This window comes from Trachemys scripta, chromosome 13, assembly GCF_013100865.1.
Source record: "Trachemys scripta elegans isolate TJP31775 chromosome 13, CAS_Tse_1.0, whole genome shotgun sequence".
Taxonomy (NCBI): Eukaryota; Metazoa; Chordata; order Testudines; family Emydidae; genus Trachemys; species Trachemys scripta.
In genome coordinates this window covers 21,149,556-21,163,486 of record NC_048310.1, presented here as the reverse complement: position 1 = coordinate 21,163,486, position 13,931 = coordinate 21,149,556, and the positions used below count along the sequence as shown (strand labels likewise).

The 13,931-nt window shown below is 43.0% G+C and overlaps 1 protein-coding gene and 1 long non-coding RNA gene across 5 annotated transcripts in view; one reads left to right on the top strand and one right to left on the bottom strand.

The window, feature by feature from the left end:
- Positions 1-4,802, bottom strand: part of SLC7A10 (solute carrier family 7 member 10) — a 77,022-nt gene extending 72,220 nt beyond the window's left edge. The window contains exon 1 of the mRNA XM_034788195.1: positions 4,300-4,802. Within this exon, the coding sequence (XP_034644086.1) occupies positions 4,300-4,702 (403 nt within the window). The 5' untranslated portion in view covers positions 4,703-4,802. The remainder of the gene's footprint in view (positions 1-4,299) is intronic.
- LOC117886420 overlaps positions 1-13,931 on the top strand; it is a 200,210-nt gene that overhangs the window by 7,513 nt on the left and 178,766 nt on the right. The window contains exons 1-2 of one of the 4 annotated variants that reach the window (XR_004647969.1): positions 4,862-4,901; positions 6,226-6,330. This is a non-coding gene — a long non-coding RNA (uncharacterized LOC117886420). The other 3 variants (XR_004647968.1, XR_004647967.1, XR_004647966.1) reach the window with 3 other exon arrangements.

Sequence of the window (13,931 nt, the reverse complement as noted above, 5' to 3'; positions counted from 1 at the left end):
CCCTTTTTTTCCATGTGGAAGTAGGGGTGTCATCTTCCTGGCTCTGTCTCCCTCCATCATCCTACAACCCATCCCATAATCCTGAGATCTCCTTGAGGTATCCAGAGGGAGACAGGAAGTAGAAGGAGACTGGTGGACTTCTTCCTGGCTCTGTCTCCCCCCATCATCCTACAACCCATCCCATAATCCTGAGATCTCCTTGAGGTATCAAGAGGGAGACAGGAAGTAGAAGGAAACTGGTGGACTAAGACCATCTTACCACATGGCAATCAGTAGGAAATCCACTGTAAAAATCAGGAAAGCGTTAGGCTGTGGAGCTGCCCAATGCGGTGGAAACCTCTTTAAGGGGGATGGGGGTGAGGGATGGTGGGGGAGGCAGGGCACAGGGGATCAGGAGAGACCACAGAGACTCTAGCAAATCTCTTGAAATCCAGGAAGATTTCAGGGATCTGTGGGTGTTGGGAGCTGTTCATTTCCCCTGCTCATTACTGAATTAAGTTACATCCATGTTATTCCTACTCTGCACCAGTGCAGTAGGTCAGCATTAGGAGTTGCGCTGGTATAATTACACTGATGTAGTTATATTAGTGCAATTTTTTAATGTAGAAAAGCCCATACTCTCCCCAGTAATTATGCCATTGAATGCAGAACACTTTGCAACATGACAACTCCCCTTTGTCTTTTAAACAATGTTCTTAATTATATTGATAGCAGTTCCATCAATCAGTTACATAGCAGTTATTATTTCAAGTGAATTAAACAAATTATAGGCCCTGTCTTGCCAAAGAGCAGAACCTGCCGGCGCTCTGTGACCCACCCAGGTTGTGCAGCCATGGTGACTACTTTGTATCCTCATGGGGGGACACCTTCCCCTCCCAGAGGCTGTGTTTGACTCTACTAAGTTCAACTGCCAGTCTGACAGTTGGGAGCTTGTGGATGAGGTCAGGGAAGGTACTGAGCATGTATAGCACCTCCATGGCCTCTTAGCATGGGGCAGATTCCTCCCCTGCTGCAGATGGGGTGGCACAGCCCAAATACATCTCTCTGACAGCTCCGAAACACAAGTCAAACAAGGTGACATGAAGGGATTGGAAACCCATTAGAATCACCGTATCCCCATGGTAATTAACTGGGGAGAGGACATGAAGAGTGGGGAGACAACACACCCAGTTACAGAATTGCTCAGTCTGTCAACCTTAGTGTAAGTTTCCCAGTATGTGGTAGTTTTCTTAAAGCCATAACTACCAGGTCCATGTGACGATTTGAGAATCCCAGCTTTCGGTTATAAAAGGAACGTTTCTAGCCCTCATGGTTCTCTGTCCCTGTGCAGCTCCACAGCTCACACTTGTGGCCTAGTTTATCTTCTCCCAGACCAATTGCTCCGAGCACAGTTTGAGCTGGAGAGCAGGTAATTCATGTCACTTTCAGGGAGCTACATTCCCTGTACAGCTGCCCCAATAATAACTTGCATGTATATATCACCTTTCATCTGAAAGGGCTCCCAAACACTTTACCAAGGTTAACAAAGGGATGTACAAATCGTAAACTTGTAAACTTACAATCTGCCCTGACTAAGGATGGTGTGTAGCTGCATCACCCCAGGAGCAGACTGGAGAATGTGACTCTGTCACAATTCCACCCATACTTCACCTGGGTTCTGGGAGGCATGTGTGTGAGTCTGTGCACTTGTATATCCACACTCTTTGACAAACTGGGGATGGATCCAGGGCTCCTCTCACTTGCCTCTCCAGCCTCCCCCCATCCATTTGCTCCTAGTGAAAAATACTGGGTAAGTAGCCTGTGCACTGCCAAATGCCCCCCACCTCTCACATGGCCAAGCCAAAATCTGAGCAAGACCAAACAAGGGATCAAGGTTGAGGGTGGAGCTTACGCCCATGTGGGTAATTAGACTAGGTAGTTACAGCCCTTAATGAGACTCCTTGTTGAGTATGGCCCATAGTGATCATGTCACTCACCGCTGACATACAACCACCTATGAGGTGAACGTAGCAGTGGTTTAACACTGCATAGAAACACTACACAACAGCTTAAGGCATGAAGTGAATAAGAATAGCATATCCAAATGAAAATGAATCAAGAATTTAACTAAGCAGATTATAATTATCCAAACTGGCATCTGGCCAGCACACCAGGTCAAATGGCCCAGCTCTTGCAAAAAGATCTCTTAAATACCCTTTAAGAGATTGCCACAAGGCCTTTAGTGACTATAGATGGTTAATACGTAAATTTTACATCTGATCTAATGTAACATTTGTTATAAATTCATTTCCATTTGTTGGCATTGGTACTTTGATGCTGCGTCTGAAGAGACTTTGATTCGGATTGTTAAAAGTTTGGGATACTTTGGGCACTATAGTTAAAACAGGTAAAATAACAGGTCTTGTTAGTGTGTTCCTTAAGCCACTCCTGAGTGAAGATGGTTAGTTTAATGTAACACTGCCCAGGTTATGTTCAGAAAGACTATTATGTTCAGAAAGGGCCAAATCTTAAAGCAATAACATAAGCAGTCTCAGTGACTTACTGATGTAAGTAAAAGTTTAGGACCAGGTGCTAGGATTCTATGGAATTTTGCATTGAAATGAGCACGCAATATCAATTGGGATTACACACACAGAGAGAGGTGTAAGAATGGATGATTGACTGTTTGCAGATACTCAAGAAATCAATATAGTCAGCTCAAATTTCTAAAATGTGTAATCAAAATAATATAAAATCCATATAACAATAATGAGCTACTGGAAAAGTAGCAGATGATATATTCTTAATCTTAGTACAACCACAATACTCATTGTGTTCAGCAAGATGATGAGATCACTAGGATACGAAAGGTAATGCAAATAGTTCAGGTTCAGACCAGATTGGTTTTGAGAGTTTATAATTCAAAAAGAAATGTTAATACAGTACTTATTTAACTTTTAGCTATGTTGTTAATAATTCTAATAGTTGGTTTTGCCTGTAGAAATAAAATGAATGGATTCCTTTTCAAGCATAGTCTTAATCATCAAGAAAGATGAACTGGATGGATTGTAGACTTTTGACATTTGGAGCAGGCTCACTGTCCTGTATCCTTGTGCATATTTTTTAATCTCCTGTTTGTAAAGTGTAAAATGCCAGAGCTCTGGAAACAGGTACCAGTTACCACTTTTCATAAATACATTGTAAGAAATCATCTCTGTAATGCAATAGAATGTTATTTCTTTGTGGGCAGTTTATTGGTATTGGAAAAATCTGATTTCATCTCATCACTTAATATAGTTATATTAGTAGATGAAAGACGACTGTGGTACAATAGATGACAGTTAATATGTTGAGCTTCTTATCTATTGACTTAGTCTTGTGAATGGAGTTTTATTTGTAAACCAATTATATTTTGGCATTTCAGATTTAGACAATGATTTGTAATAGGCTTTAAATCAAAAGTGGTTAAAATCTATTTTGGATTACAATGCTGGATGCTTTGGCTGACAACTTTAGGTCTTTATGTGGACTTCTACTGTTGCCTTTCTTTAAGATAACAGAGAACTTGGGTTTGGCACATACTGTAAAATGCAGCGTGGAAGGTTCTGAATCTCCTGTAGTTCAGCAACTTATATCTACAGCTCCCCTTGATTATGGTGACACTTTCCGTATACTGGCTTTTCAATCAGAATTTTCAGGAATTGTAGACTTTGGCATCAGTCTATGTGCTGGCATATTAATCAATGCTATAGTTTATTACACCACCCTCATTTTGTAAACGAAATGACCTAATTCTAGGAGTTTTATCTATTGGATTGAAATACAGGCAGCACATAATAAAGTTATTGTACCTAGGAATTTTCATTGCATGGGAAGGAAAAGTGTTTCATATTAACAAATGAGTGCCTATGAAATGCATTTTCTTTGTCAATCTTTCTTCTGTCTATATATAATAAATAGTGCTCAATCACTATGAATTCCCCGATCCCCATATGCCCGAAGAGAGCTAAATTCATTAATCTGCCTCCCCAGGGTACAATGATGAAGAAATGAAATACAACCACTTCGTTGTTGTTGCATGCACGCTGCAGGGAGCTTAGCAAAGGCACTCACAGCCCTGATCTCTGCTCGCCACCAGCCTGCGCGTTACCATTTACCCCCCCGCAGAATAATGCTTTCAAGCAGCAACAGGGATCGACCACGTTTAATGATAAACCCTTCTCCCAACGCGCACACACTGACTTGGGGTCACAGCCGGGGCCGCGCCAGCCCATGCTGCTCCTTCTCGCTCGGTGCCCGGCGGGGGCAGAGATCTCTTACCTATAATGATGGCACAGGCGCTGACGAGCCCGATCTCCTTCTTCAGAGTCACTCGCTCGGAGCTGCTGCTCCGGGGCGGCCGGGGCGGCGCTGCGGGCGGCTGGGCTGCGATGCTCTTCCTGAGGGTCTGGTGCTGGTTCTCCCCAGCCATCTCGCCCCCGCTCCAGGAACAGTCCCCGGCGACTCCCTTCCCCTCTGCCCCGCTCAGCCCGAGAGCCGCTGGAGAGCGCTCCAATGGCAGGCGCATGCGCTGCTGCCCGAGCTGAACTAATGAGGCGCTGGGCAGCGGCTCTGGCTCGCGGGGCCATTGGGGGGCTGCCCGGCCCCCCACGCGGCGCTGTCCGGGGAGCCTGATGGGACAACCCGCCCTGCTGCAGAATCTGCCCCTTTCGCTTCTGCCCATGCTCCATCCGCAAACCACGGACTCCAGGGGCTGCCCGCGGGGACGGTGTGAGGGGGGCGCACATGCCCATTAGGAGAGCGACGCTGCTGCCCCTACCCGCCCTTGGCTCGGAGCGTCAGTCTCGTTCTGCCTCGGAGTGGTCGGGGAGCCGCACGAGGTGGGGAGTGGGGGAGATTGAGAAGCCGAGCAGGGGTGCAAGGTGTGCGACAGCCAATGGCAGGGCTGTAAAAACTACGAAATGGCTTTAAAATTCTGATCTGGATTTAAACTAGCGGAACAGAAAACAACCAGACTGTCAAAACCACCCCCAACTGTCTGTGTGCGCTGGCAGAGCTTCGCCGGTCCTGGGATTAGTTGTTATGTAGCTGGACAGTCTAGGGGGTGCTGGATCTGCCAGGAACCTCCCTTCCTTTGGGATTTGTCATGTTCCTGATGCTGGTGATACCGTGGAGTGTTCCCAGGAAGGTTTCATAGCGCAGGACCATTTTATTCTATCAAAAAATTGCCCAAGACATGTAATAAGTCTCTCACTTCTGAGTGTCTTTCAAATCAGATTTTGATTCACATTTTTCTTTAAACCATTTTTGTTTGTTGGCTGGTTGTTTTAGGCTTATTTTTTTTCTCTAACAGAACTTACTAATGTCACCAATTTTCTTATTAATGTTAATAGCTATAGAAATGCTTTGCCAGTTCTTTCAAATTTTTTGCAAAAACCAATAAACATAGTTTATTCTTCTAATGTTCAATATAATAACATGATTTTAGGTTTATTTCTGAATAATTGTCTTTGGCCACAATCTTACCTTAATAAATGATGTAAGTATAAATGAATAGTCTGGTGATGGAGCAATTTTCCATCAGCATTCTCTGGGGCTGGCTTGAAAGGGAAGTCCGTGCTTTTCTGTTAACTTCAGCTACTTGTTTGATGCAAGAGATTAGTAAACTATGGCAGATGATGCTAAATCCCAGAAGAGGTCTAGTAATATGATGATGGGTGACCGTCCTCTCCCATCCATGGCCAGGAGGAGGTTATCCATCGCTGGGACCAATGCCATGTCCTGATATGAAGCCTGATTGGGAGGGCGTCTGGTACGTTAGCAGGGTATAGTTCGAAATGCTGTTTTCTTTGTGTTTACATTATCTTGTTTAAGACACTGTGTTTGTAAAAATCTTAGTTATTATAATACACTAAGTTAGTTGGCAAGGTTCCTAGGGCTTGTTAGCCAGTGACAGTTAAGATTAGGTTTTACTTCACAGAAGATGGGCTATGTGCAGTATCCTATCTTCCCTCCGCATCTATCAATGATATTTTAGTGTAGTTAAGACACAGGCAGGTTAAGGTTGCAAACAACAAAATGGTGTTTATTGAGATACACAACAACAAACTAGGACTCCCTGCAACTAAGATAACACAAAGAATAACTGCTCGGTTGTTAACACAGATGGTGGACATGGGGATGAACTCCAGAGCCCAAACTCTTACACAGTGGGATTTTACAGAAGGACTATACCATGTCTTGCAGACACTGGCCAGGAGAACAGGAACACAGACAGGAACAAGGACCTCAGGGACATGTGTCAGGAATGGGAACACAACAGGAATTGGACCTTAGGATCTTTGGTGCCAGGTAAGTAGATCTTCAGTGTGGTGCCTTCTGTTCTTGATCTTGTCATCCTGCATGCTGAATGCAGACACTATCTCACGTGATGATGGAACAGGTGAGTGGAGGTAAGTCAAGGGAACCTTTGCTGGTAAGTGTTACTGGTTCACCTCAAGTCCTATTCAATCAGGGCTCTAGCTAATAGGAAGGCTGGTACTCTGTGGGAGGGCTTCTATGCCTCACTGGGATGATCTGCTTTCACAGCATCCAGAGACATAGAGCACCTCTCAGAGGGTGAACACTCCCTTATATGCATTCTCTGTTGCTAGGCAGATTCTACTGCCACGAGACACCACCTTTCCTGCCTTTTCCTTGCTTTGGCGCCAGACTCAAAAAAAGCGCCAAAAAGCTGAAGGAGAAGGGGTGCCAAGATGGAGGACAGGTTGTCCTTTTACCAATCCAAAATGACGACTATGAACACTTAATAAATTGAACCTTTCCTACCCAACAGGCCAAGAGATTGCTTCTTTACTATTGGTCGGACTATTATGTACTTTAAAGTGATTGGTAGATATCCTTCCTCAAATGTAGCATTGACAATCTCAGGCAATAAGAGCCCAATTAATATTGAACATCTTTCACTAACCAAAAAGAGTGACCCATGAAGAAGGATGGCTTTGACACAAGAGGCCTGGATTCAGCTTTTACTTCTGCCAGAGACTTCCTATGTGACCGTGGTCAAGTTACTTAGTTCTCTTTGCTCCAATTTCCCAACTGTAAAATGGTCATCATAGTATTTCCTTAGCTCCCAAAGGATGATAAATACATTAATGCTCAGTATTGGGGTCTGGTGCTACCCAGATAGTTAGATATGGTACTCAAATTTCCTGTAATACTTCAAGTATCTCTTGCTGTGTGAATGGACTGAATTCACTGAGCATTAGTGGACTCACTGGTGAGTGTGTATTACAGGTCTCCCTCTGTGCCTGATCTACAGAGGATATGAGTCTGTAACAGCCCAGCTATGGAATCTTGTCTCTTTAGCTCAAGCTGGTTTTAGTTCTGAGGATCCCCAATTCAGTCCTAGGTTTGCTGGCCAAGATGGTGGCCATCACATTAACAGTTCTGAGCTTGGTGAATGGATGCTGTTGGCTTGAGATGAGTGATATGGGTGATCTACTCTATGAAGTAGGTGGACAGTTCTTTACAATAAGCCATGCTGGCTTCTTAGATTTAGGTATGAAAGAGGATTTGGCATCAATCAAAATGGCATAGTCCAAAAATTCCAGGTGGGCATCAGTGGCAGAAGAAACAAAGATCTCAGACTGTAACAGCTGTGGAGTGTGACGGGAACTTTTTGTGTTCAACTCAATCTGATTTTTCTTGAATTTTGCACTGTAAGGTTGGTCTGACAAATGAGAAATCATTTCAGGCAGTCAGTGGACTATTCCCACTGAAGGCAATAGAGTAATTGTAAATGATTTATCTTTTTAAAGCAGTTTTATTCTGTGCTATCATACATGGAAGACATCATATTGGTTTTCAAAGGTCATGTTTTATTCTCCGATTGATCTATAACTCTGGAGAGGAGTTGTTTCTGAATGAATTGCTACAGTAAAGACTGTTAAAATGTACCTTGAGTATCTCTGTTTACTGAATTATTAGGGTGTATTATAATAACTAAGATTTTTACAAACCCAATTTCCCAGTGAAGTATGTAGGTAAGTAGTACTCTCCTTATTTTACAGATGGGAGAACTGAAGAATAGTGATGAAGCTCTGAAATATTCAAAAGTAGCCTCTTACTTTGGTTGCCTAACCTAAGTTATGGTATTCAGAGATGCTGAATACCTGCCCCTCCCATTGATTGCAGTTGAAGAGGTGAGTGCTCAGCACACAGGCCTTAAGTATCTACAGTTGGGCCCAACATTAGAGGGCACTTTTTGAATATTTTGGCTTAAGTGACTTGCTCAAGGCCCTAGGAAGTCAGTGGCCAAGGTGGAACTAGAATTAAGAAGTTCCTGGCTCCCAGTCCTATGCACAGATGACTAGACTAAGCTTTAGTGACAAATGTATCCTCTTCTCCACCACAGTCTATCCCTTCCCAAGTGAGGAGAGTGTTTAAAAAAGACTGAACTTCATACAGCTAAGAAAGAAAAAAAAATGTCTAAACTCACTGCAACCAAGTTGAACAGAGTAATTTAAAACAAACTGAGGAAGAAGGTTAAGGGATGGTACTGGGTTATGGAAGATATTTCACAGAACAGCAAGGAGAAACAGTCCTCTGAAGTCGAGGCACACTGACTGTTTGAAGGGAATAAAAAACAAATTTAAGGCTAGTAAATTACTGAACCTTCTTGGTTTTAAAAGTATTTTAAAACTATAATTGTATTTTAAAACATATTTCAGTGTCTATTTCAAGTCAATCACATTAGACCAATATTGATTGTTAAATAGACCATTGTTACATGACTTTCAAAGGGACTTGGGCTCCTAACTCACTTTGTGTGTGCATTGGAAAAAAAAAAAAAAAAAAGACCCCTGCGAGCAAGTCTCAGAGGTCACCTGACTGGGCTCATGCTTGAGGGCTAAAATTACTAGTGTAGACATTTGGGTTTGGATATAGCCTGGGCTCTGAGACCCATCTGTCTCACCAGCGTTCAGAGCCTGGGCTCCAGCCCGAGTCCGAATGTCTACGCTGCTATTTTTAGCCCTTTAGCGTGAGCCCCACAATCCCACAAGCCCCACAAGCTCTGAGACTCGCTGCCATGGGTCTTTTTCTGCAGTGTTGACATACCCTAAGGCTCTTTTGAAAAATTTACTCTTTACCTTAACATTTCCAGGGTATTTGGAATAGTTCATGTTACTTTGCATCACACAAAGCAATAAGGCATTTACATGATTTTGTGCCATCTGTATTTTGACTGAAATAAATGAAGCTGTCCTGGCACCATGGAAATTGATAAACATGACAGTTTGTTAATTACAAAACTAATTTCAAGTAATTGGATATATTGCCAGCAAAGAATAAAAATAATGTAGGGTGATATTTTCAAAAGTTTCTAAAAGACTTTTTGAAATTTTGCTCATAATTCTTTTTGTGTTCAATGGGTCTGATCATCTGACCAATAGCTCTCTCTAAGAAAACATTTTTCATGGCGTTAAGGTATTCCAAGAACTTAATGAAATGTAACATCAATTAACTTTGAAGAACAACCAAAAAGTTCATTAAATGCATAGTTGTTTAGAAAGATATGTTGCTCAGTCTATAGCATGATAAAAGAAAATGTCTTTAAGATACTGTTTTAATGGTACCTCACATCAGTCAGCTTAGACAGATAGATTGCTTGGGGATACATATTGGAGAAATTGTGGTGAAAGAGGAGATTTTATATATATGTGGTGGACATGTCCAGTCATTACAGAATATTGAGATGCAATTTGTAGCCAAATATAATAAATTGTTGGGTATTTATTATCAAATTATCCTTTGGTAATCCTTCTGGGGTTTTCCTTGTGGTCACACAAAAGGAAATTAAGAATTAATCTATCATCTGTTAGTAGCTGCTAGGCTACCGATAGCCTGTCACTGAAAAAGCAAAAATAGTCCAACTATGGGAGGGTGTTATTATGGAAAAATTTAACACACCCGTTGTGTAGCCAGCAAAAGAGGAGGACAAATAGATACTTAGATATGTGGTTCAGTATTTTATTCAATACTCAGACAAAGAGCATTTCACCTGCAAACAAACAAACACAAACAAACAAACAAACAAAACCAAAAACCCAAACCAACACAACTGTCTGTTTTTTAAATATTAACATTTGATAGTTCGTCTGTTAAATATGCGTAATCAGAGATTTCACTCAAATTAATGAAATCAATAGAAATGACGTCGCGAGATGTTGTAATGATGTTGACTCTGTAATATGATAACACCTTGTTAAATAGAGATGTAACGAGTATTATTATTGTATAATGTTTCCTTACATAAAAGTTGACTCTTGTAAAGATTATTGTTTTGTTTCTCATATTTACATGATTCCTATTTATAAACCTGTTCAAACTTCCTAAACAAACAAAGAATTACGTGTGCGTGTGCGCGCGCGCGCACACACAAATAAATAAATAACAAAACAAGAAAAATACCTTACATTGAGTTTCTTCTTTTCCTGCAGTAGAATTTTGGGTTTACTTTGAGACATATTTATAATGTTCTTTGTCGTTTTGTGTAGTGGATAAAAATCTTGTTCAGCACTCTTGTGCTGATTACTGTGTAACACAGTGCACTGCCAGGTTAAAAAGTAAATATTTTAAACTCCATGGAATCAGCTAAACTTCTCCAGAGTTGGTTTGCGAAAGCAGCACGAATGTGTGTTCTATATTCTGGCCAGTTCAGGCTGGTCTTTACCAGATGTATACTGATAAGTGTGTGAATCTCACTCTCTGATCTATAGGTCCTGCCCCAGAATCCCTCTTGATGGCTTTCATCATGCTGCATGGATTTTTTTATTTTTTTTGTGCTCAGGTATTTTATTAGTAATAAGAAACCAAAATGAAAAAAATAGCACTGCCCCAGGAGGACTTGTTAGGTGATCAATAAGCAATTAACAACTGGAACAGGAGAAGGACCCCAACAGCAGTCTAAACTTCCTTACTAGCTCCCCTAGCAGTTCAGTATGTACCATAAGTGAAACCAGAAGGACGACAGAATGGAACCCTGCATGAGAGAGCCCTTAGGTCAGAGTATCTATTGAAGCACTGGGAGGGGCCTGCCCATTACTAAAGGCTGCCACTGTGGTGAAATGTCCACCACACACAAGACTTGAAGGGGTTAAGGTGGCCAGGTGGGCCAATTAACTCCCCATTCTACACCTGGAGAAGGAATCAGGGAGCAGGGATTGATTAAATGAGACTCAGCTGGACAGGAACAGGAGGGGCTTATGTAAAGCCCAGGAGCTGAGAGCATCTGAGGGCTGCAGGGAAGTAGTCTGCAGTCACTCCCAGGGTGAAGGAAGGCATGTTTGGGCTTACAATTACTCCCTGGGAGGAGGGCTGGCAAACCCAGAGAAGGAGAGCTAGAAAGGTAGGAAAGGCTCAGGGGAAAGGTAGCAAGGGATGGGGTAAGACAGACCTGCTGATGAGAGGGCCCCGGAAGTGGAGTAGAGGGTGAGCCTGGGTTCCCCTACCAGCTACTGGGGAAGTGGTGCAGACCATACAGCAGAGAGCAGACTGCCTGGGACAGTTGGCTTTGGCAGATTTTGATACCCTAGAAGGGGAAGACCATAGTGACCTGGCTGGAGGACTAAGCCATGAACAGACAGCTGCAGCTCCTCGAGCAAGAAGGGCCACAGAATGCGAGAAGATGATGAATGGAGAGACCACCGGAGGAGGGCGCAACACCTGGAGGAAGCTAATCCCCAAAGCCACCAGGAGGAGGCACCCTAGCAGTGAGCGAACCCCATGACACCCTCCCTCAGTTTAAGGGGAGGAGCCACCAGACCCAGGCATTAACTAATTTGGGGGGGGACAACAAATGAAAAAACCAGGGATGGGAGTGAAGGTCACATGGATAGAATCAGGGATCCACAGGGGAACATTGAGCAAAGAACCCCGGACAGCTCCCACTGCTCCTCGAAGGCATCCAGGGAGGCAGTTGTCACAGCCCAGAGGAACTCTGCCCAGAGATGTGATTTCAAGAGGGATCAGAAGTAGGCCCCACAGACACAGAAAGTTCCCCCCGTACCCCATCCAGCTTCCTCCTCCTGGTATGTGAATGCCCACTTTGGAGGAGGAGGTTGATGAGGAGGTTTCACAACTTTGCGGGGCCACAGGGGGTGTGTGTAGATCAGGAGGTGTGGGGAAAGGTACAGCCAGAACCTCAGGAGCAGGTTCTGGAGGAGCCAGAAGAGGGGCTGCAATCTGGCATACCCAGAATATGCGCCATTGTCTCCGTCTTGCTGCAGAAAGGACAGGAGTCAGGGGAGTTTATGGACCACATCATGTGCATGCCTGTGCTCACAGCTCCATGAAGGAACCACCAACTCATATACCTGGTGGGCTGTGAGGCCCGAGTGGAATGCAGATTGGCCCATCTGGGTACTTTGCCCTCCTTGGATGGTAACACCATTTCTACACCACTACACCTCTACCCCGATATAACATGACCTGATATAACACGAATTCGGATATAATGCGGTAAAGCAGTGCTCCGGGGGTGCGGGGCCGCGCACTCCGGCGGATCAAAGCAAGTTCGATATAATGCGGTTTCCCCTATAACGCTGTAAGATTTTTTGGCTCCCGAGGACAGCGTTATATCGAGGTAGAGGTGTACATGGTTTATACACCAGGTATATCAACAAAGCCTGATAATCAGTGGTATTAAAGGCTGTTAAAATCTAAAAGAATCAGCATGGACACCTGGTCTCTCACCATCACCATGAGACGATCTCGTTCCAATGACACCTTCAGAGTTTCCATATCATACTCTATCTGAAAACCAGACTGATAGGGATCAGAGATGGACCTGGTTTGCTCAGACCACCTCAATCCCTTTTCCCGAAAAGGGAAAGCTAGATACGGGACAGTAATTGTGAAGACTGTAAGCACCAAGAGAGAGGTTTTTGAGGAAGAGCCCAACAACTGCTCCTTTGAGAGAAGCTGGCACCGTGCTTTGGGGAATCACAATAGGGATATTCTGCTCTCCTGCTGCTGCGCACAAAGCTTTCTGGTGGGCACTTATGTGCAGTACAGGACATAACTTAGTCCATGATTGTAGGCAATAAACTTCTAAGTTTAGCTTAATTACTAAGTAGTGTCAGTATTATAATAGGGCAGGCAACTCTATCAGAGCTAAAGTGGAGTATCACATGCTTGTTTTAGAAGGCTGAGCTAAGAGTTACTATTACCTCAATGAAAAGGCTAGTTTTAGAACTTAAACTTGTATTTTGAACCTATTTTATTCTGCTAACTACAATAGGAAACAATCATGTTTTTAGTCTAAATCCATTTTAGAACATTCATTAAGTGTGTCTTTTGCCTGTGTGTTCATAAACAGTAATTTCCCTTTTTAAATTTTAGGAACATTTTCATCAGCTCTGAAGGAGCAGGCAGGTGGCAGATCATGACACGAGCTTTTGATATGTACAGGTCCGTAGTGAAACATAAGAGTTGAAACAGTAGTGAGCCAGAAAATCTGTTGTAAAAGGCAGCAGTGACAAAGGATTACCCACGCTAGCTGCCAAAAAAATGTTCTTTTTTTTAGGCTGAGTGCCTGTCTGTTTCACTGCGTTTTCAGCATTAGGATGAAGTGCTTTTTGGTTGCTTTTTTATTTAGGTTGAATCTTATCTAGTGGTTAAAATAATTATGAAAAATGTGTAATTCAAAGGCATGTATATTTCTAATTCATAGTTGTCTAAGACGATTCTCAGGAGTAAAGACTTCTTTTAGACTGCCTTGGTTCTGAACATACTGTATCTACTTGAATGACGAAACGTTAGTAAGCAAAAAAGCCAAAGTTCTTTGTAGGAAGGCAATTGCTGCATAGCAACTGCACAGAGAGGATGCAATCAAGCTTGCATGTGTTCTCTTTTCTTGCTATTTTTGTCCTGATTTTATCAATGCTTTG